Raw genomic sequence first — 17,963 nt, 5'->3', positions numbered from 1 at the left:
TTTAAAGACTCAAAAAAAAAAAAAAACAAGTAGTAATTTTGAAGATATACTCTGGAGAGTATGTTTGTATTTCAGGCTGTGAGGGAGGCCGGGTCAGTAGTAAGTGTGCATTGCTATGAGGGGACACAATCATGTAGTGTCGGTGTGTGACCCCCGCAGCAACGAGCACGAGGTGCAGCCACAAGACGACGACAGCAGCAGCAGCAGGAGATGTAGTTGCCGGCAGCAGCCAACAGGTTGCAGCGTTCCCCGCTCCGCCGCCGCCGGGCAGCCTCCCTCTCCTTCTCTCCTCCCTACGTGTCCGGGATAGGCGGCTCCCAAACCCGAGGGCGCCTCTGGCGAGTGTGCAGCGAACAGAGAGGAGGGGGAGCCGACAAGTATGTCCGGCGGAGAGTGACGGCCCAGGCAGGTGAGTAGTGGCGCTCCGAGCTGGGGCAGTGCAAGGGGAGGGCGGACAGAACGACGGGACAGCAGCCCAGGAGGGAAGCGCTCGGCGCGCGCTCGCCCGCAGCAGGACTGTCGCTTCTCGGAGTCAGGAGAGTGTGTGCCCGGGGCTGTGACAGGAGGCGGCACGGCAGTCTGGGCGCTACCCCTTCCCCCGCACACGCTACTGCTGCCTCTTTCACACGCCAACTTGTTTATTTCTCCAGCCGCGCTCCTCGCTATGGGACTAGGCGCTTGGCAAGCGGAGGAGCCCGAGTAAGAGCCGCTGAGCAGCAGCAAAACCGTCTGTAGGTAAGGGATAGCGGGCGCTCAATCTTTCAGCCTTGCCCCAAGAGCTCACTCTTAAACTGCAATCCCCACAACCCTTATCCACCTTTCACTTCAGGGCTGTACGCATTTTTATAATCGAGAGCCCAAAGTTTTGGCAGAGCAGAAGCTTACCCCTCCAGTTGTTGCTGAACTTGAACTCCAGCCATTCGCTGAGAATCATGGGAAGTGTAGTTGAGCTACAGGGGAAGGCGCTGTGCTTGGTACATAGGCTTTAGTGGCTGAGCAGCCCGGGATCACTTTGACAGGGAGAAAAACACAGAAGATTAAAGGTTCTCAAATGGAATGTTGAATTACAGGGTACTGGAAGCCAATAATACTCTATACACTGCTACAGCTCTGCTTTTGCTCTAAAATGGAAGGAGTGTGCAGCTGAAGAATATCCAGAGTAGCCTTGAACTTGCCCAGCATACTGGGAGTTAATATGGCTGAGCTCTCATAAACCTGACAATAATCCCTAATACAATTCATTTTCTGCTTCAGCAGTAAGGGACCATTTAATTACTACATTAATAAAGATCAGCCTGATACTGACGTAAATACTTGTTTTTTTTTTTCTCCCCCTCCTCGTCTTTATTTCCAAGCGTAGCCAGGGAGCTGCTGTTTAACCCTCCCAGAGCACAGCAGGGATATATGGGCTGCCGCTGGATCGGCTTCTACATCATTGGGATATGCTTACTAAATATTGGCATTTTATTATCAGTGGTATCTATAGACCCGCCGTCCTGCGCTTGGCCAGATCCATTAACCTTTTCATCGATCCACTGTACAGACGCAGCACGATTTCAACGCAGTCCGCTTGTTTGTTTTCTCCAGAAGTGGGTGTGTCATGTAGATCAACAGGTCCTAACACACTTCTTCCTTTATAGATAAATAAATAGAGAGATGATCGATAGGTGATAGATATATAGATGATGGATAGATATATAGATGATGGATAGATATATAGATGATAGATAGATGAGCTAAATATAGATATAATTGAGTATGGTAGATGGGGCATGTTATATGGGCTGAGTTTACAGTGGGTTAAAATGTGATATTAAATGTGGGAGGACTGCAAAATCTCAAGCTGGCCACAAATTTCCCCCCCCAGGGGAAGTGGGGCTCAAACCATATTCAGTAACGTGCGCCATTGTCAGTTTTAGGGAGGTGTTGCAGTTTGGTTTGTTAACATTGGTGGCAGTGGGTGTGTGAAACCTATATTCATTACTCAAGTTTGCAATCCTGTGCCGTTTAACACTTACCCTGCCGCACAGATGTGTTTACAGCTCATGTGCCATTGATCATGATTTACTTTTGTTTTGTGTTCCACCAGTCAAGAACAGCCGTATTTAAAGGGGATGCCAGCCCAAAAATAATATGTAGCTTCATCAATGAAACTGTATCGCACATTTTCACGTATTTAACGTTTGTAGATAACAATTGCCGAGTTGTAGCAGTATGTATCTGTCCCTTGCAATTCTCTGCTCTGGGGGGGTTCTGACTTTTGAAATAACGTAGGCATATGCCTATAAGGCATAGGAAATAACAAGTGGCTGGGTACAGAACTGCCCTGAAAGAGCATGACTTTTTTCTTTCTAGCGTTATTGATCAGGTAAAGAGATCCATTTGTGCTGAAGCAAGGAAACGTGCTGCAGATGCAATGACGCACATCTTTGAGGCTCAAGACTGGACATCTGCATTAAATGATGACTATATATTTTTAGTAGTCATTCAGATGCTTCTCATCTGGAAATCATTTTTTTTACATTTTTTTTTTTGTGAGTGTTTTTTCAACCATTAGATTGTAAACTCTCCTGAGCAGGTTCCCTTCTGCCTCAAGTCAATTACCTGGTTAGCACTAAAGAATATGTATAGTTAGTGACATAAGCTAAACCATTGGCATCTCTGATGTTGTGGAACTGCAATCGGCACTCTTCCTTTTGCAGCTTTCAAGAACTACAGATCCCAGCAGTACCACTTAAAGGGGTGGTTCGCCTTTGTTAACTTTTAATTTGTTCTAAAACAACCAATTGTAAGCAACTTTTCAATTGACGTTCATTTTTTTTTTTTTTATAATTTTTGAATTATTCTTCTTCTGACTCTTTCCAGCTTTCAAATGGGGGTCACTGACCCCATATAAAAACAAATGCTCTGTAAGACTACAAACAAATTGTTGTTGCTTATTTTTATTACTCCTCTTTCTATTCATGCCCTCTCCTATTCATATTCCAGTCTCTTATTCAAATCAATGCATGGTTGGTAGAGTAATTTGTACCCTAGCAACCAGACAGACCAGAAATGCAGACTGGAGAGCTGCTGAATAAAAAGCTAAAAATCTAAAAACACAAAAAAATGAAAATTGTCTCAGAATATCAGTCTCTACATCACACTAAGGGTTAATTTAAAGGTGAACCCCTTTTTTTGCAGCTCTGCCAAAAAGTACTCGTCTCTGCTTTATGGTAGGGCCACTGAACCAAAGCCATAATTGTATCCAATTTATTTGGCAACATAAGAAACATTTTAGATTCTTGTTGCATGTATTGATATCTGTACAGTGCTACATTGTAACATCAATGCCTGTAGAATATATTAGACAACATTATATCCCTTGTGTAGTTACTATACAAGGAATCATTTATTATTTAAACTACTGATCTAATGTATCACCAGTGGTCCTCTTCCAAACAACCACCTCCAGTCAGTTGTGCATCAACAAGAAAAAAAAGATAACCTAAAATTAGATGTATCACCTCTCCAAATAACTTCTCACAGGTCGGATCTTCTGACAGCAGTCTCAATAACTCCTTAAGGAAACAATAGACATCCATGGTTACCGCAAAGTGTCACACTGGGGGATAGGGAGGCTGTCTCATTAATGTCATATTGTCATGTGATCATGGAAATATTTGCAGTCTGCGCCTGTCCTGCGTACCCATGTAGTGCTTCACCGGCTCCTATAACAAAGTTTGCTGGTATTCTCCACTTTTTAAATTTTAAAATTAATTGAAGTAACCAGATGCAGTAACCCATAGCAACCAATAATTCTCTAACCTGATGTATGATTCTTGTATATAATCTTATACAGAGGGAGATCAGTATTGGTAAACAGCATATGTAGAATGTGTACAGCGGTAACAGCTAACATTATCTTAGTGAAGATGCTGACATTTTTAGGCTCACACATGAGACCACACAACTGTGCTCTAATAATAATGGGCACATCCACGCTCAATATACTGCTGTACTTAACTGTATGTGATTAAAGCACACAGGGTACATCTGAGTTTCTTGTTTCCCAGTACTGATGAACAGAAAGTAATGCTTTGTCAGTCCTAAAACAGTACTGTTGCCTTCATCCACTTGTAATATTCTAATACTTGCTGTCTAATACTTATTTTATAAAGATAGATAAGGATTTTCTACAAAATAGGAGAGGAAATGTAAATTGGGCTGTTTAGGCCCATTTTGACAAGATGGCAACCACTTGCGATGTAGTTAAAGGGGAACTATCACGAAAATAACAATGTAATATCTGCTTCAGCATAAGGAAATAAGAAACTTTCTAAATACAATCCGTTAAAATTTCTGTACCGTTTCTGAATTGATGTTCACTACCCCTCTCAGTATCTGTTTCTCTTCATTCTCTCTTCATGCAGCATGCAGATATTCATTGACGGTGAGATCTAATATATAGGGGGGCTCCTTTTGCCTAGAAGATGTATTAGAGCTCAATGTATAAAAATCACCAGAAATCCTGTCTCTCTACATGCAAGATTTGTGCAAAAGACAATTCTGTTAGATTTTGTTAGTACTGGAAGTGGTTATTTGAGACACTCGGCAGTATCACGACACCCAAGGCATTCACTGTTAAGACGTATATCAAGAATTCGTAAATTCCAGCAGTATCTGCATTGCAAATCTCTTGTGATACCGTAAAATATGTATATTTGTTTCACATGAAAGCATCAGTATCCTTTTAGATAATAGCTCACTTGTTTGAATCATGATGCATGTATCTATGTGGTAGTACTTCACTGAATTTGTTCAATGCCAACACAGTAGATTACAGTACTGAAGTTACCTTACCAGTCCCTTACATCTGGCTTGAGCTAGTTTTGGCTTCTCCATAATAGACATGTGATTGTTGTTCGCTTATAGGCTCTTGGTTGATTTACAGTTCAGAAGTCCTAAGTTCAATTCCATCCAGGGCAAAAAAGTTTGTTTGTATCACCTCTGGGTACTGTGCTATCAGAACCAGAAACATACATTCAGCTTATTTGTCTCCCGATGAACTTAAAACTCCAAGGAATATATTGTCCGTTTAATAAAGAATACTAATTCCACCATGAATAACTTTCAATAGGAATACAATATTTGATTCCTATGGCCTTGTTGGATACTCAAAAGCCTGTTTCAGATCAGCACACTAGAAAGTAGTAGTTTTTATTGAGCGCTTGTTCAACTGATCTTTGTTTTTTTTATATCTTTAGAAGACACAGTCTAACTTTTTTGTGTTTCTTATTTCAGGCAGCAGTACCCAATGGACCCCAAAGACCTTTTAAAGCCCTCCAGTGGATCACCGGCAGTGAGGGGCTCACCTCATTACAATGACAAGCCGGGGAATGTGATTGAATTCTTTGGAAATTATAGGGGAGGAGTTAGTGTGAGCGTCTCTGCATCTTGCCCAACCTCAACTGCTTCACAGTCAAACACTAGGCAGCAGCAGCATTTTCAAAAACAGCTGACTGCGACTGGGGACTCAACTAATGGATTGAATAATAATGTGCCTCAGCCAGATTTATCTAAAGCAGTCTCGCTCTCAATGGGACTCTACATGGGGGAGTCAGACACAAAAGTGATGAGCAGTGATATCGCCTTTCCATCCCAAGAGCAAATTGGTATCTCCACAGGAGAAACTGATTTTAGTCTCTTGGAGGAGAGCATTGCCAACTTGCAGGCTAAGTCATTGGCCCCAGATAAACTCATAGAGATCTCAGAGGATCCTGGGGGTTTTAAATGTGACATATCTGCCCAACCAAGGCCTTCCATGGGTCAAGGGGGCAGCAATGGGAGCAGCTCTACCAATCTGTTCCCCAAAGACCAATGCACCTTTGACCTACTACGGGACCTGGGTATCTCCCCAGACTCACCCCTGGACGGTAAATCAAATCCTTGGCTAGACCCACTTTTTGACGAGCAGGAAGCATTTAACCTGTTGTCCCCACTGGGCACCGGTGATCCTTTTTTCATGAAATCTGAAGTACTGAGCGAGGGTAGCAAACCTCTCAGCCTCGAGGATGGCACACAGAGACTCGGTGATCATGCCAAGGACATGCTGTTGCCCAGTGCAGACCTGCCAATTTCTCAAGTCAAGACAGAAAAGGAGGACTACATTGAGCTATGTACACCTGGCGTGGTGAAGCAGGAAAAATTTGGTCCTGTGTATTGTGTAGGCAATTTTTCTGGATCTGGCTTATTTGGTAACAAATCTTCAGCTATTTCTGTCCATGGCGTCAGCACTTCAGGTGGGCAGATGTACCACTATGACTTGAACACTGCCACCATCTCGCAACAGGATGTTAAGCCAGTCTTTAATCTTGGCTCACCTGGGACTAGCATTGCAGAAGGCTGGAATAGGTGCCATGGATCTGGGAACGACACTGCCGCTTCTCCAGGGAATGTCAATTTTCCAAACAGATCTGTTTTTTCAAATGGCTATTCAAGGTAAGATTTTTTTTTTTTAAGTCAGGTGGTGAGGGAAGTTGAAAGGACTTTCAAATCATAGAAAACTAATTTTCATGGTTTATCAAGACATACACCTTGAAATTTAGTACCTTAAAGGGATTCTGTCATGATTTTAAGATGTAGTTTTAATTTCTAAATAATGCTGTTTACACTGCAAATAATTCACTGTACAATATAAAACGTCATTCCTTAACCAGCAAGTGTATTTTTTTAGTTGTAATATTGGTGTGTAGGCAGCCATCTCAGGTCATTTTGCCTAGTCATGTGCTTACAGAAAGAGCTAGCACTTTAGGATGGAACTGCTTTCTGACAGGCTGTTGTTTCTCCTACTCAATGTCTACTGCAACTGAATGTGTCGCAGTGGGACCTGGATTTTACTACTGAGTACTGTTCTTAGATCTACCAGGCAGCTGTTATCTTGTGTTAGGGAGCAGATATCTGGTTACCTTCCCATTGTTTGGTGATATCATTCCAACTTGCAGCACAGCAGTAAAGAGTGACTTAAGTTTATCAGAGCACAAGTCACATGACCGGGGCAGCTAAGAAGCTGAAAATATGTCTAGCCCCATGTCAGATTTCAAAATTAAATATAAAAAAATTCTGTTAGCTCTTTTGAGAAATGAATTTCAGTGCAGAATTCTGCTGGAGCAGCACTATTAACTGATGTGTTTTGGGGGGAAAAGGATTCCCATGACAGTATCCCTTTAACAAAGGGCACAAATGTGTGCATTGTTGGGTGGCTTCCATAATCTTATCATTGTGCAACTTGCTTATAGTATATTCATATATTATAATATACATATATTATCATTGATCATGTTATAACTTTTCCTTTCATAAAAATAGTGAAATTAGAGACGCATTCCATTGCAGGTGGCTGCATTCTAGTTGTTTAGTTGGTTGCGTGAGAACTTTTCTTTGTTTTCTTTAGTGCCTAGGATCAGCTTTTCAGTGATACGGACGCTGAGAATTTTTACTCATTTATTCTAGGTGTTGTGGGTTACAAAGAACGTGTGCTAAACTCCCACAGTCCAGACACTTGTTTATGAAGAACATGCTTTCTGCTTTGCAGTGTTCTGGGTGGTATGAAGTGTGCTTATCTTTGACTGGCAGGTGCATCCTCCTGTATGTCAAAGTTCACTGCCTGTGCAATGGTGAGCAGTATGCACACTCTGCATTGACTATAGGAACTCTGATGAGCTTATAAACGACATGAATAAAATATAAAATAGGCACAACACGAGGGTACTTAAAGGACAAGGAAAGTTAAACTAAAGAAGTAACTAGAAATGTTGTACATTATGTTTTGGGCGTCTGCACCAGCCCAAGGCAACCACAGTCCTATAGCAGTAAAGAACTGTGTCTCCAAAGATGCCCCAGTAGCTCCCCATCTTCTTTTCTGCTGATTCGCTGCACATGCTCTGTGCTGCTGTCACTTACTGAGCTTAGGGACCCACTTACAATATATTTTTGACCCCTAAGTTTAGCTTCTCAACAGCTGCTCAGAGCCCACTGAGTATGTGAGTGTCACAGACACTTTCCAAGATGGTGACCCCCTGTGACAAGTTTGAAGTCCTGGATCATTGCTGCTATTGACAAGCTGAAACTTTAGGCTGGTGCAATAAGTTCAGTATATAAAACATGGCAGTTTTAGTCATATTCATTTTTAGGGTTTAGTTCTCCTTTAAAGGGGTTGCTCACCTTCCAAACCCTTTTATTTTTAGATCAGTTGTTCCATGTTATATTTTTGACTGTTTTTACAAACCTAAAGTACTAAAGTTTAACGTTCCTGTCTATGGTGTTTCAGTCTGGGTTTTGTAATCCAGAAACAGATTCTGAACTGTTACAGTTTGTTACATTTGCTACTTGATACAGTTTTCAGCAGCATCTCTGGAGTATTGTATCAATTATAACAGCTGCCTGTAATGAAATTCAAGGATTCTGATTAGCAGGGCCAAAGATAAGAAATGTATCAAATTTAGAACAGTTTACAAAGTCTGTTACCCCCTCATCTGCTTCAGAAAATCTTAAGAAGGTGAAAAGTAAAAAGGTTAAGCATGAGTATAAGAAAAACAGTCACAAATAAAATGGTCACAAATGGAAAATAGAAAGTAATTGGAAAAAGTCTTTATTTCTGGTGAACTATCTGAAAACAGCTGAACTGAAAAAAGTATTGGAAGGTGAACAATCCCTTTAGGGTCAGGGAACACGATCAGGTTCGGGGAGATTAGTCGCCCGGCGACAAATCTCCTCTTCTTCGTAGCGACTAATCTCTCCGAATTGCTTCCCGCCAGCAAGAATGTAAATCTCTGGCGGGATGGCACTTGGAACGCTTCATTTTCCGAATTTGCCCGAAGTTTCCTTGTAAGGCAATCGCTCCAAGTTCCAGCCCGTCAGCGATTTACATTCTAGCCGGCGGGAGACAGTTTGGGAAGATTAGTCGCTCCGAAGAAGAGGACATTTGTCACCAGGCAACTAATCTCCCCGAATCTGAGTGTGTGTGCCTTGACCCATGTCAAGAACCCAAAAGTTGCAATTCAGTTTAGAAGTTCCAGTAGCACTCTAACGTGCCTTTATACTTTTCAACTATGGATTCTCTTTTACAACAATCTGGTCACTGGAGAGTATGATTTCATTAGAAGATATGAATGAAAATGTCAAATTTGTTTGCCAGTAAAACCCAGTCGATTTAAACTTAGAATTAAAGAATTTAAAAAAAAAAAAGGTTTGTAGTATTCATTACTGATACCCCGTGTAGAATTGAATGTTGAAATTGTCCTATCTCAGAATATTTATTTTATTATTCCCTTATTTATAACTGTCATTTTGTGACATTTTTGGGGCTTTCTTCATTTTTACAGAAAAGCGGCTTTTATTTTTCGTTTTCCTTTGGCTCTATTAGAAGATGGTGCATATACACGGAGTATTTAAATAGCAAATCGAGGACATTTTATATCAGTAGGAAAAGGGACAAATCCTAATGCTAACTAAAGATCATGCCACATTTCATTTCAGTCGTGCTTGCCCCAAGCGTTATAATCTTGTTAGCTTCATTTGTTTCCTATTGAGAATTTGCTGCAAGCTACAGTTCTACAATGTGACCACATACTCAGAGTTCAATTATTATGGGTTTTCTCGCAGCTTGGAAAGGTAACGTTTTTCAGTGAGCTTGTATTAAAGAGCAAATGATTCACCTCTACAGGGCTGAACAGCATCGACTGTGGTTCAATATGTGACTAATTTGGAATTGCAGAGGTAATGGAGATGGGCCACTGGCAGGGCAGTTGTTGAACACCATGACTATGTCTCATGGCACTTGGCACAATGCATCTAGCCACAATTTGGGTCTTTTTAAAGTTCATGTAAATGGTTTGCTCTTCTGCGGAGTACAATTGGTTGGCTTAGCTTAACGTTTCCAAGTAATGCGGTTACCTGGTAAACTTCCAGTGTAATGTTCTGAGGAACAAATTGATGTTGTTGCTTGGTTTCATTTCAAAATTGGTTAATGTTACACAGGGGAGATTGCATATAAAACCTGCACCGAGCTGTTTGTTTTACTTTGCTCTTTCTTTTTTATGAGTGCTTGGCGGAAAACATTTAATACATTGAATCCGCACCTAAATCACATAAAATTTGACTGGCTTCTGCTGAATTCTATGGCGTCTCAGTTATTTAATTCAAATTTTACTTCTATTCTCTGCTTTACCCTTAGCTATACTCTTTTATTATTGTCTTGATTTTTAAAGTTGTCTAAATATGTTTTTTATTTATTTTTTTCTTGGCATTAGTTAATAATGTTAGTATTATGTTTGGGTATTGTGACATGCTAGGTTATCGGGCGTCATTTACATGGAAAAGCTCTCAATAGCAAAGATCAGCAAACTGATCTTTGAGTGCCCTTTGCCCGTGTGTGTTTGTGTGTGTGTGTGTGTGTGTGTGTGTGTATGTGTATATATATATATATATATATATATATATATATATATATATATATATATATATATATATATATAAATAAAAGGCTGGTGTTCAGTGGAAACGTCAGTATGTTTGCCTACAATAAATTATAGTAAAGCGAGTGCGGTCTTCTACATTTTTGGTTTGTGTTGATATGTTCGGTGATGTGCACCTAATGGATTTTTTGTCGTGAGTGCTGAGGCATTTTTGGCTAATATATATATATATTATATAAATATAATATATAATTTTTAGTTCCTGAAGACGGCTCTAGTGGTGGAGCCAAAACGTTGATCAATAAAACTTTTTTGCTTATTTCGTATAAAGTCCTGTTGGTGCGGTTTCTTTTTTGACTATTACTTTTGATTTTCCTGACCAGCACACAGGCATTGGCTTTTGATTGTCCGTGTGCACTGTTTAAATTCACTATATATATATATATATATATATATATATATATATATATATATATATATATATATATATTTATTTATATGTGTGTATGTGTGTGTGTGTGTTATTCAGAATGCTCGGGACCTGGGGCTTTCCGAATAACTGATGTTTCTGTAATTTGGATCTTCATAACCCCGATAGGCTGTTTCTGCTTCCAATAATGATTCATTATAACGGAGTTTGAATCAAGTACAAACATCTGTTTTATTATTACAGAGAAAAAGGAAATCATTTTTAAAAATTAGGATTATTTGGATAAAATGGAGTCTATGGGAGACAGCCTTGTGTGTATATATGTATGTATATATATTTATATATATATGTATATATGTGTGTGTGTGTGTGTGTGTGTGTGTGTGTGTGTGTGTGTATATATATATATGTTAGTTTTTTTTCGTGAGGAAGATCACTGTGATGTGATCGAAACATTGGAATTTCTCTTGTTTGTCAGTTACTCTAACTCTATACAGTAATATGTTTGTGTAGGTCACATTTGTGAGTAAGGCTTTTGTGTGTGTGTGTATTTATTTTTATCATTGTTATTTTATATACTAGCATTAAAATGCAAGCAGGCATGTATTTTGCTTTAGAATAGGTTAAGGGCAGTTTTGTCCAGAGCACGTACACAATTGAGTGTCAGCCAAGGCTCTGACTTTTGGACTGGCTGGATGTTTTCAGTGACACTCATATGAGCTCTGGTTAACAGGCCATTAGCCAATAGCTAACACAATACTTCACAAACTTCTCATTATCATATCATAATGTTTCTTTGTTGTTGAAAGGTTTTTTTTTTACCACATAAAAAAAACAAATCGGACAATGCAATAAAAACTGATACCTTGCTGAGTGGGTAGGTGCTGTCAGGACTAGACTGGCAATTTGTGGATCTTGGCAAATGCCAGAGGGGCTGCTGTAAGGTGCTATATAGAAAGTGACTATTAATTGACTAGATCTGTATACTTGAAATGCCAGGGCTTATTATGAATCCTAGTTCAGGCCTCTCTACTGCGCTGTCACATTAAGCATTTAAAGTTCACCCCTGTGATATTGCCTATTCCTAGATTTGGGATATCTTATCCTGCACTTTGGACATGATTTTATCTAAGAAGTCGACCTTCTTGCTAGCCAAATATGTCTGATAGTTTTTAATGTTTGTGCTAATAACGTGGTTGCCCAGCTACATCTTGTCTTAGGAACATTGAATTTGCCTTTATCACTTGTGAAACATGTCTCATAATTCTGGGCAGTAGCATATGTCAGAAAAAGATAACACCGTACCAGACATGCTTTATAATGGTTCACCAGTACTTCAAACACACTGTATGGGATTTCATGCTTTCTCTTCATTTATGTTACAATGTTTGCAGAAGTAGCCAACCAATTTCCGTCTGAGCTTTGAGTTCTATAATAGATGGCACCCGGATAGCATTTGTTTTCAAAACATAATGTTGTATGATATTAGATCTTTTTAAAGTGATACAGCCACATCTTATTATAGTGATAGCTTTTTAGTTTATTATTAAAAATATTGTGTCTCTTCAGTTTTATTTCTTTAAAGAAGTGTATCATTTAATTTCATCTGCAGCCTGTTTCTTTTTATATACCCTTTTTCTGTGGGAAGCTTGGCAACTAGATTATGCAGTTTTCTGCTTAAAGGAGAAGGAAAGCTATGGAGGCATTTTATTGCCAATAGATTAGCTGCAATAGTACAAGCTAGAATGCTATATTTATTCTGTAGAATGTTTTACCATACCTGAGTAAAAAGCTCTAGAAACTCTCTGTTTGTTTAGAATAGGAGCTGCAGTAGTAATGTGGTGTGACATCACTTCCTGCCTGAGTCTCTCCCTGCTCTGTGCTCAGATTACAGTAGAGAAGGGGGGGGGAAGAGGAGCAAACTGAGCATGCTCTTGCCCAGGGCAATGAGGTTTAAGCTGAAGGCAGGAAGTCTGATACAGAAGCCCATGTGTACACAATAGAAGGAAAGAAATGCAGTGTTTCTTTTGACAGGGGACTCAGAGCAACATTACTTTGGGGGTTTACTGGTATATTTAGATGGACCTTTCTGATAAGGCTTACTTAGTTTTAACCTTTCCTTCTCCTTTAAAGTGATACAGGTATGGGATCCTTTATCCGGAAACCCGTTATCCAGAAAGTTCCGAACTACAGAATGAACATCTCCCATAGACTCCATTATAATCAAATAATCCACATTTTTAAAAAGGATTCCCTTTTTCTCTATAATAATAAAACAGTAGCTTGTACTTGATCCAAACTAAGATATAATTAATCCTTATTGGAAGCAGAACCAGTGTATTGGGTTTATTTAATGTTTACGTGGTTTTCTAGTAGAGTTAAGGTATGAAGATCTAAATTACGGAAAGATCCATTATCCGGAACACCCCAGGTCCCGAGCATTCTGGATAATAGGCCCATACCTGTACTTTATTAGTTGAAAGTTTCTAGACCTGACTGTTTTTCCAACTTGACTGTCCCTTCTCAACCTGTTAGCGTTTCTAATGCAAACAGACTCCTGCTGCACTATGGCAGCCCCCTCATACAGGAACATGGGGCACCAGGTAATGTAAAAGCAATGTGCAAATACTTTGTGGCAAAGTTATAAGTAGCTTTCAAAGGCAATATTATGATAGATGTATAAAAGAGTTTAATTTCTCGTTTCAGTATCTCTTTAAGGGGGCCAGGGAGAGTATACACCTGAAAATACCTTTGCAAAAAAAAAAACAGTAAATAGAGAAGGTTTTGGGTTTTTTAACATATTTTCCTGTTTTCGCCATTATAACACTATTTGGAAAATGGATTTTTCACTTTGTTCTCTCCCATTATCAGGAAGTGCTTAAGTGAAACTCGTTTTGTTTTCTTCTTTGGTGCCGAAAAAAGTAAATGTTTCTTAACTAAACAATTATGGTTAGGGTTAATTGGTTAATCCAATGTTGGATAGGGATGTATACTGCTCGTTGGTGAGGTTGCCAAATAAGCGGCTCTTTGTCACATCTGACTACATCATGCCGGGAAAAAGATCATGTCATAATAGGCGCCAAAGCAAGCCATAACTGATACAAGAACAAAAGAGGGCCCTGCCCAAAAGAGCTTGCAATCAAAAAGGAATTTCTTAGGCCAGCTTTTTGCAGCAATTGAGATCTTGTATCAACTTGGAGCTGAGTGATTTCAGCCCATTCCTTCTGAGACCTTCTCTCCAGGATGTTCTGGTTAGTCAGATGACGCTTGTGTGCCTCACTTTCCATTAGACTTGCTTAGTCACGTTCTTCATCCAGAATCCTGCCTGTTCTTGTGCTTGTAACCCCTGCAGTTTTTGTTTGTGCCTGGCGTCTGTGGCTTCCATTCATAATCATCACACATATAAATCATAAACACATTATCATCACTATGCCAGCCCTTCTGTTATGTGTCTGCAGTGTCATGTCCATAATACTACTGGGTCTGATGCCGTCGCTGTGGTAGAAATCGATTCACATTATTAATCAATACACAACAAGGGATGCAATGGATGATTACAGAAGCGAAGCAAGGATGCTCATGTATTACTGTTGTGCTCAGTGCAGAATTGAAGCTTTCTATGTCCTTTATCACCAGTAGGGATGCACCGAATCCTTCGTAAAAGATTCGGCCAAATACCCAGCCAAATCCTAATTTGCATATGCAAATTACGGATGGGAAGAGGAAAAATTAACGTTCTTATTTTTTGACAAAAAGTCACGTGATTTCCATGCCCCTAATTTGCATAAGCAAATTAGGATTTGGTTCGGCCGGGCTGAATGATTTGCCTGAATCCGAATCCTGCTGAAAAAGGCAGAATCTTGGCAAATCCCAAACCGAATCCTGGATTCGGTGCATCCCTAATCACCAGGCACATAAAAGTGCATGTCTGAATCCTAATTTGCATATGCAAATTAGGGGTGGGAAGAGGAAACATTTTTTACTTTCCTGTTTTGTGACAAAAAGTCATGTGATTTCCCTCCACGTCCCTAATTTGCATATGCAAATTAGGCTTCAGACATGCACTTTTATGTGCCTGGTGATTAGGGATGCACCGAATCCAGGATTCAGTTTGGGATTTGCCAAGATTCGGCCTTTTTTTGCATATGCAAATTAGGATTTGGTTCGGCCGGGCAGAAGGATTAATCCGAATCCTGGTGAAAAAGGTTGAATTTTGGCAAATCCTGAATCGAATCCTGCATCCCTAATCACCAGGCACATTGAAGTGCAGGTTGACATTGTGCGCTTAGAGTTGAGTGCATTCTCACAGGGTAATTCCATCAGAATGTCTAATAATGAAGGTAGGGCCAACACAATTATTATTTATATGATATCTGAAAATACTGTACAATACAAATAGAGCACTTAGAACAAACTTCCAGACTTTGACCAATCCCACCAGCATGGTTTCCAAAAACAGTAAAATACAACCTTATAGATCAAGGATGAAAGAAAGTTCTTCGGTTGCAAATGTCCTCAATATACTGAATTTTTTTTTTATGTCTGTTTTTCTAGATGGAAAAACAGGTGTAGACTGTTCTTGCTATAGCCCGAAAAAATTTAGTCATTGAAACAGGTTAGACAGGTTTTTTTTTTCGTCCAGTCTATCTTGTCTTCTACTGTTTCGTTGTGGGTGGTGAGCCCTATGAATAATTAAACACAGCAAAACCTGAAACGCAAGCTGAAGAATGGATTTAATTGAACGTATCTCCATTTTGAAGTGGCTGTGATTTATACATGAAGTGCATATGCTTGAAGGATGAAAAGAATCAAATACATTTTTTTTGTCCCTGATTATTTTTTACCTGTTTAGATTTATTCTTATATACATTTTTTAACCCTAACTATAACTGTATAAATACAGATGTTTCATCTCTGCAGAGAAATCACTCCGCTAACCTCCTTGGAGAATGGTATTGCTGAAAAGCCATCAAAGAGCAATAAAACCAGCCCACTCACACCAGTCTAGATTAGTAACAGTGGGGCATGCCCACCTTATTTTAATATTAGCCTTGAGCCTTTCATTACCCCCTTTTTGAGACCCACTTGGAAGCCCTACACAGATAAAAGGTTAGGTATTTAAGTTACTGGCCAACGTTTCACTCCCCATTTCGGACCTTTTTCAAGATATAAGATATATCCTATCTATCTATCTATCTATCTATCTATCTATCTATCTATTATCTATCTATCTATCTATCTATCTATCACCTAACCAACATCAGTGATTTTAGAAAAAGTTTGCTACTATGACAAACCTATTGCTCGTCATCGGTTCTATAAAAAGAGGCTCAACTTGTCCACTTGCTATGTGTTTATAGTAAAATAATCCCAGCTCCTTGAACTCATGTTACCAAATATATCACAGCGTTACGATTTATTGCTCAGACACATGGTCACTGTACGAGATGTATTTTCATATCTTCGAAGACAAGATCGTGATGGGACATTTTCTAAAATCACGATTACGCATGCTTCATTTGTAGTGCCTTGCCCGTCTCAATCACATAGTTACTAGAACAAATAATGACAATGCAGTAAATATTAAATGTATCCATGCACACTTAAAGCACCAGTAACTTCAAAGAGTAAAGATATTTTCTTTTGCTTTTACAGTTTGTATTTGTTGACTGAGCACCTACCAATAAACTGTTTCTTGACAACCGGTATGTCAAAGAGGTTTCATTCCCTTGTCCTGTAGAGAGCCATGAATGACATCTGACTCCTGTTTTATTTTTCTGTGTAAGAACTAAACCCATTAAGGTGGCCATAGACACAAAGATCCACTCGTTTGGCGACATTGCCGAACGAGTGGATCTTTCCCCAATATGTCATTAATGAGCATGGCTATATCGGGGGTAATCTGAACGTTCGGCTGTATGGCCGAACAAACCGATTACGATGTGCAATGGGCTCCGGCGGGATCGAAAAGATGTCGGCACTCTCCACACACGATCCGAAAATCGTACGAATCCTCGATTTGTACGAAAGGGACCTGTGCATCTATGGCCATCTTTATATTCTGCACAGCATATCTGCTATTTAACCAGTGCCTTTTTTCCTTCTTTCGGTTTGAAAAGCTGCCTCCATGGCTACACACAATCTTTATTTATTTAAACTATAGTTGTGTTTTTGAATCAAATGCACAATTCTTTACAAGAGCAGAGTAACAATACATTATTTTTAAGTGCATATTGAACTTTTTCATTTTTTAGTACGACTGTTGCTTTGTTTTATTTTGGTTGTTATTGATTTGCAAATTGCATCCTGGGGATGTAGTTCAGAACATACAATTGGCAAATGGCAGGGGAGTCAAAAATGTGCAAAATTCTATTACCTGAAGACACTAAGCATTTGGACATGTTTTATAATGTACTGAGTAAAGAGTGAAATAAAAACAAAATTAACATAAAACCATCTCCAGCCGTATGATAAAATGATTCATTTGATCATATAGTTTCCATGACTGCACAATATTCTGCCAAGTCCTGTATACTTCGTACCTTTTGTTTGACTATAACTGAAAAGAAACTATTTTGTAACGGCACTCCGCAAATAAACCACTTAGAGCCAATGCTTTATTAGCTTTATTCAAGTTAAATTAGCAGTGGGAAAAGTATTATTTTAGGTACTGATTTACTAAAACTCGAATGAATCTCATTTTTTATGAAAACAAATCCGGCCAAACTCCCTTCAACAAACTCATTTATCGATCATTTTTCTTGAAAAAAATTGGGTGACCCGCACATCAGTAGTGTGCTCCTCCAAGACGGAGAATCTTCAGGAACAGTGGAGGAGACTACTTCTCCCATCTGACCAGCTCCCCAACCCTAACATGCAATGGTTGGCCAAATTTCAACCTGAACCCGCCCAACTAGTGGTCAACCCATGGGTCAACACTACTTGTTAGGCCATTGTCTTTCAGCCCTTAGCTTTTCTGATCCGTAGTTGAGTGAGTACACTCCTGCTTTAAGTTTTTTGCTGCAGAAATGGGGGGTCATTTTCTAAACAATAAAAAGCTAAATCTCTCTTTGTGCCCT

General features: G+C 39.5%; 1 protein-coding gene across 4 annotated transcripts in view; it reads left to right on the top strand.

Annotated features, from left to right (window-relative positions):
* The window catches only part of nr3c1.L (nuclear receptor subfamily 3 group C member 1 L homeolog), a 137,132-nt gene that overhangs the window by 23,912 nt on the left and 95,257 nt on the right, over positions 1-17,963 (top strand). Inside the window, exons 1-2 of one of the 4 annotated variants that reach the window (NM_001088062.2) lie at positions 319-409; positions 5,284-6,480. In NM_001088062.2, the coding sequence (NP_001081531.1) occupies positions 5,297-6,480 (1,184 nt within the window). In that variant the 5' untranslated portion in view covers positions 319-409; positions 5,284-5,296. The other 3 variants (XM_018250791.2, XM_041584998.1, XM_018250792.2) reach the window with 3 other exon arrangements.

The sequence above is a fragment of the Xenopus laevis genome, chromosome 3L, assembly GCF_017654675.1.
Source record: "Xenopus laevis strain J_2021 chromosome 3L, Xenopus_laevis_v10.1, whole genome shotgun sequence".
Classification (NCBI taxonomy): Eukaryota; Metazoa; Chordata; class Amphibia; order Anura; family Pipidae; genus Xenopus; species Xenopus laevis.
Note: the sequence above shows the minus strand (reverse complement) of the source record. Positions and strands in the feature narration are given on the sequence as shown.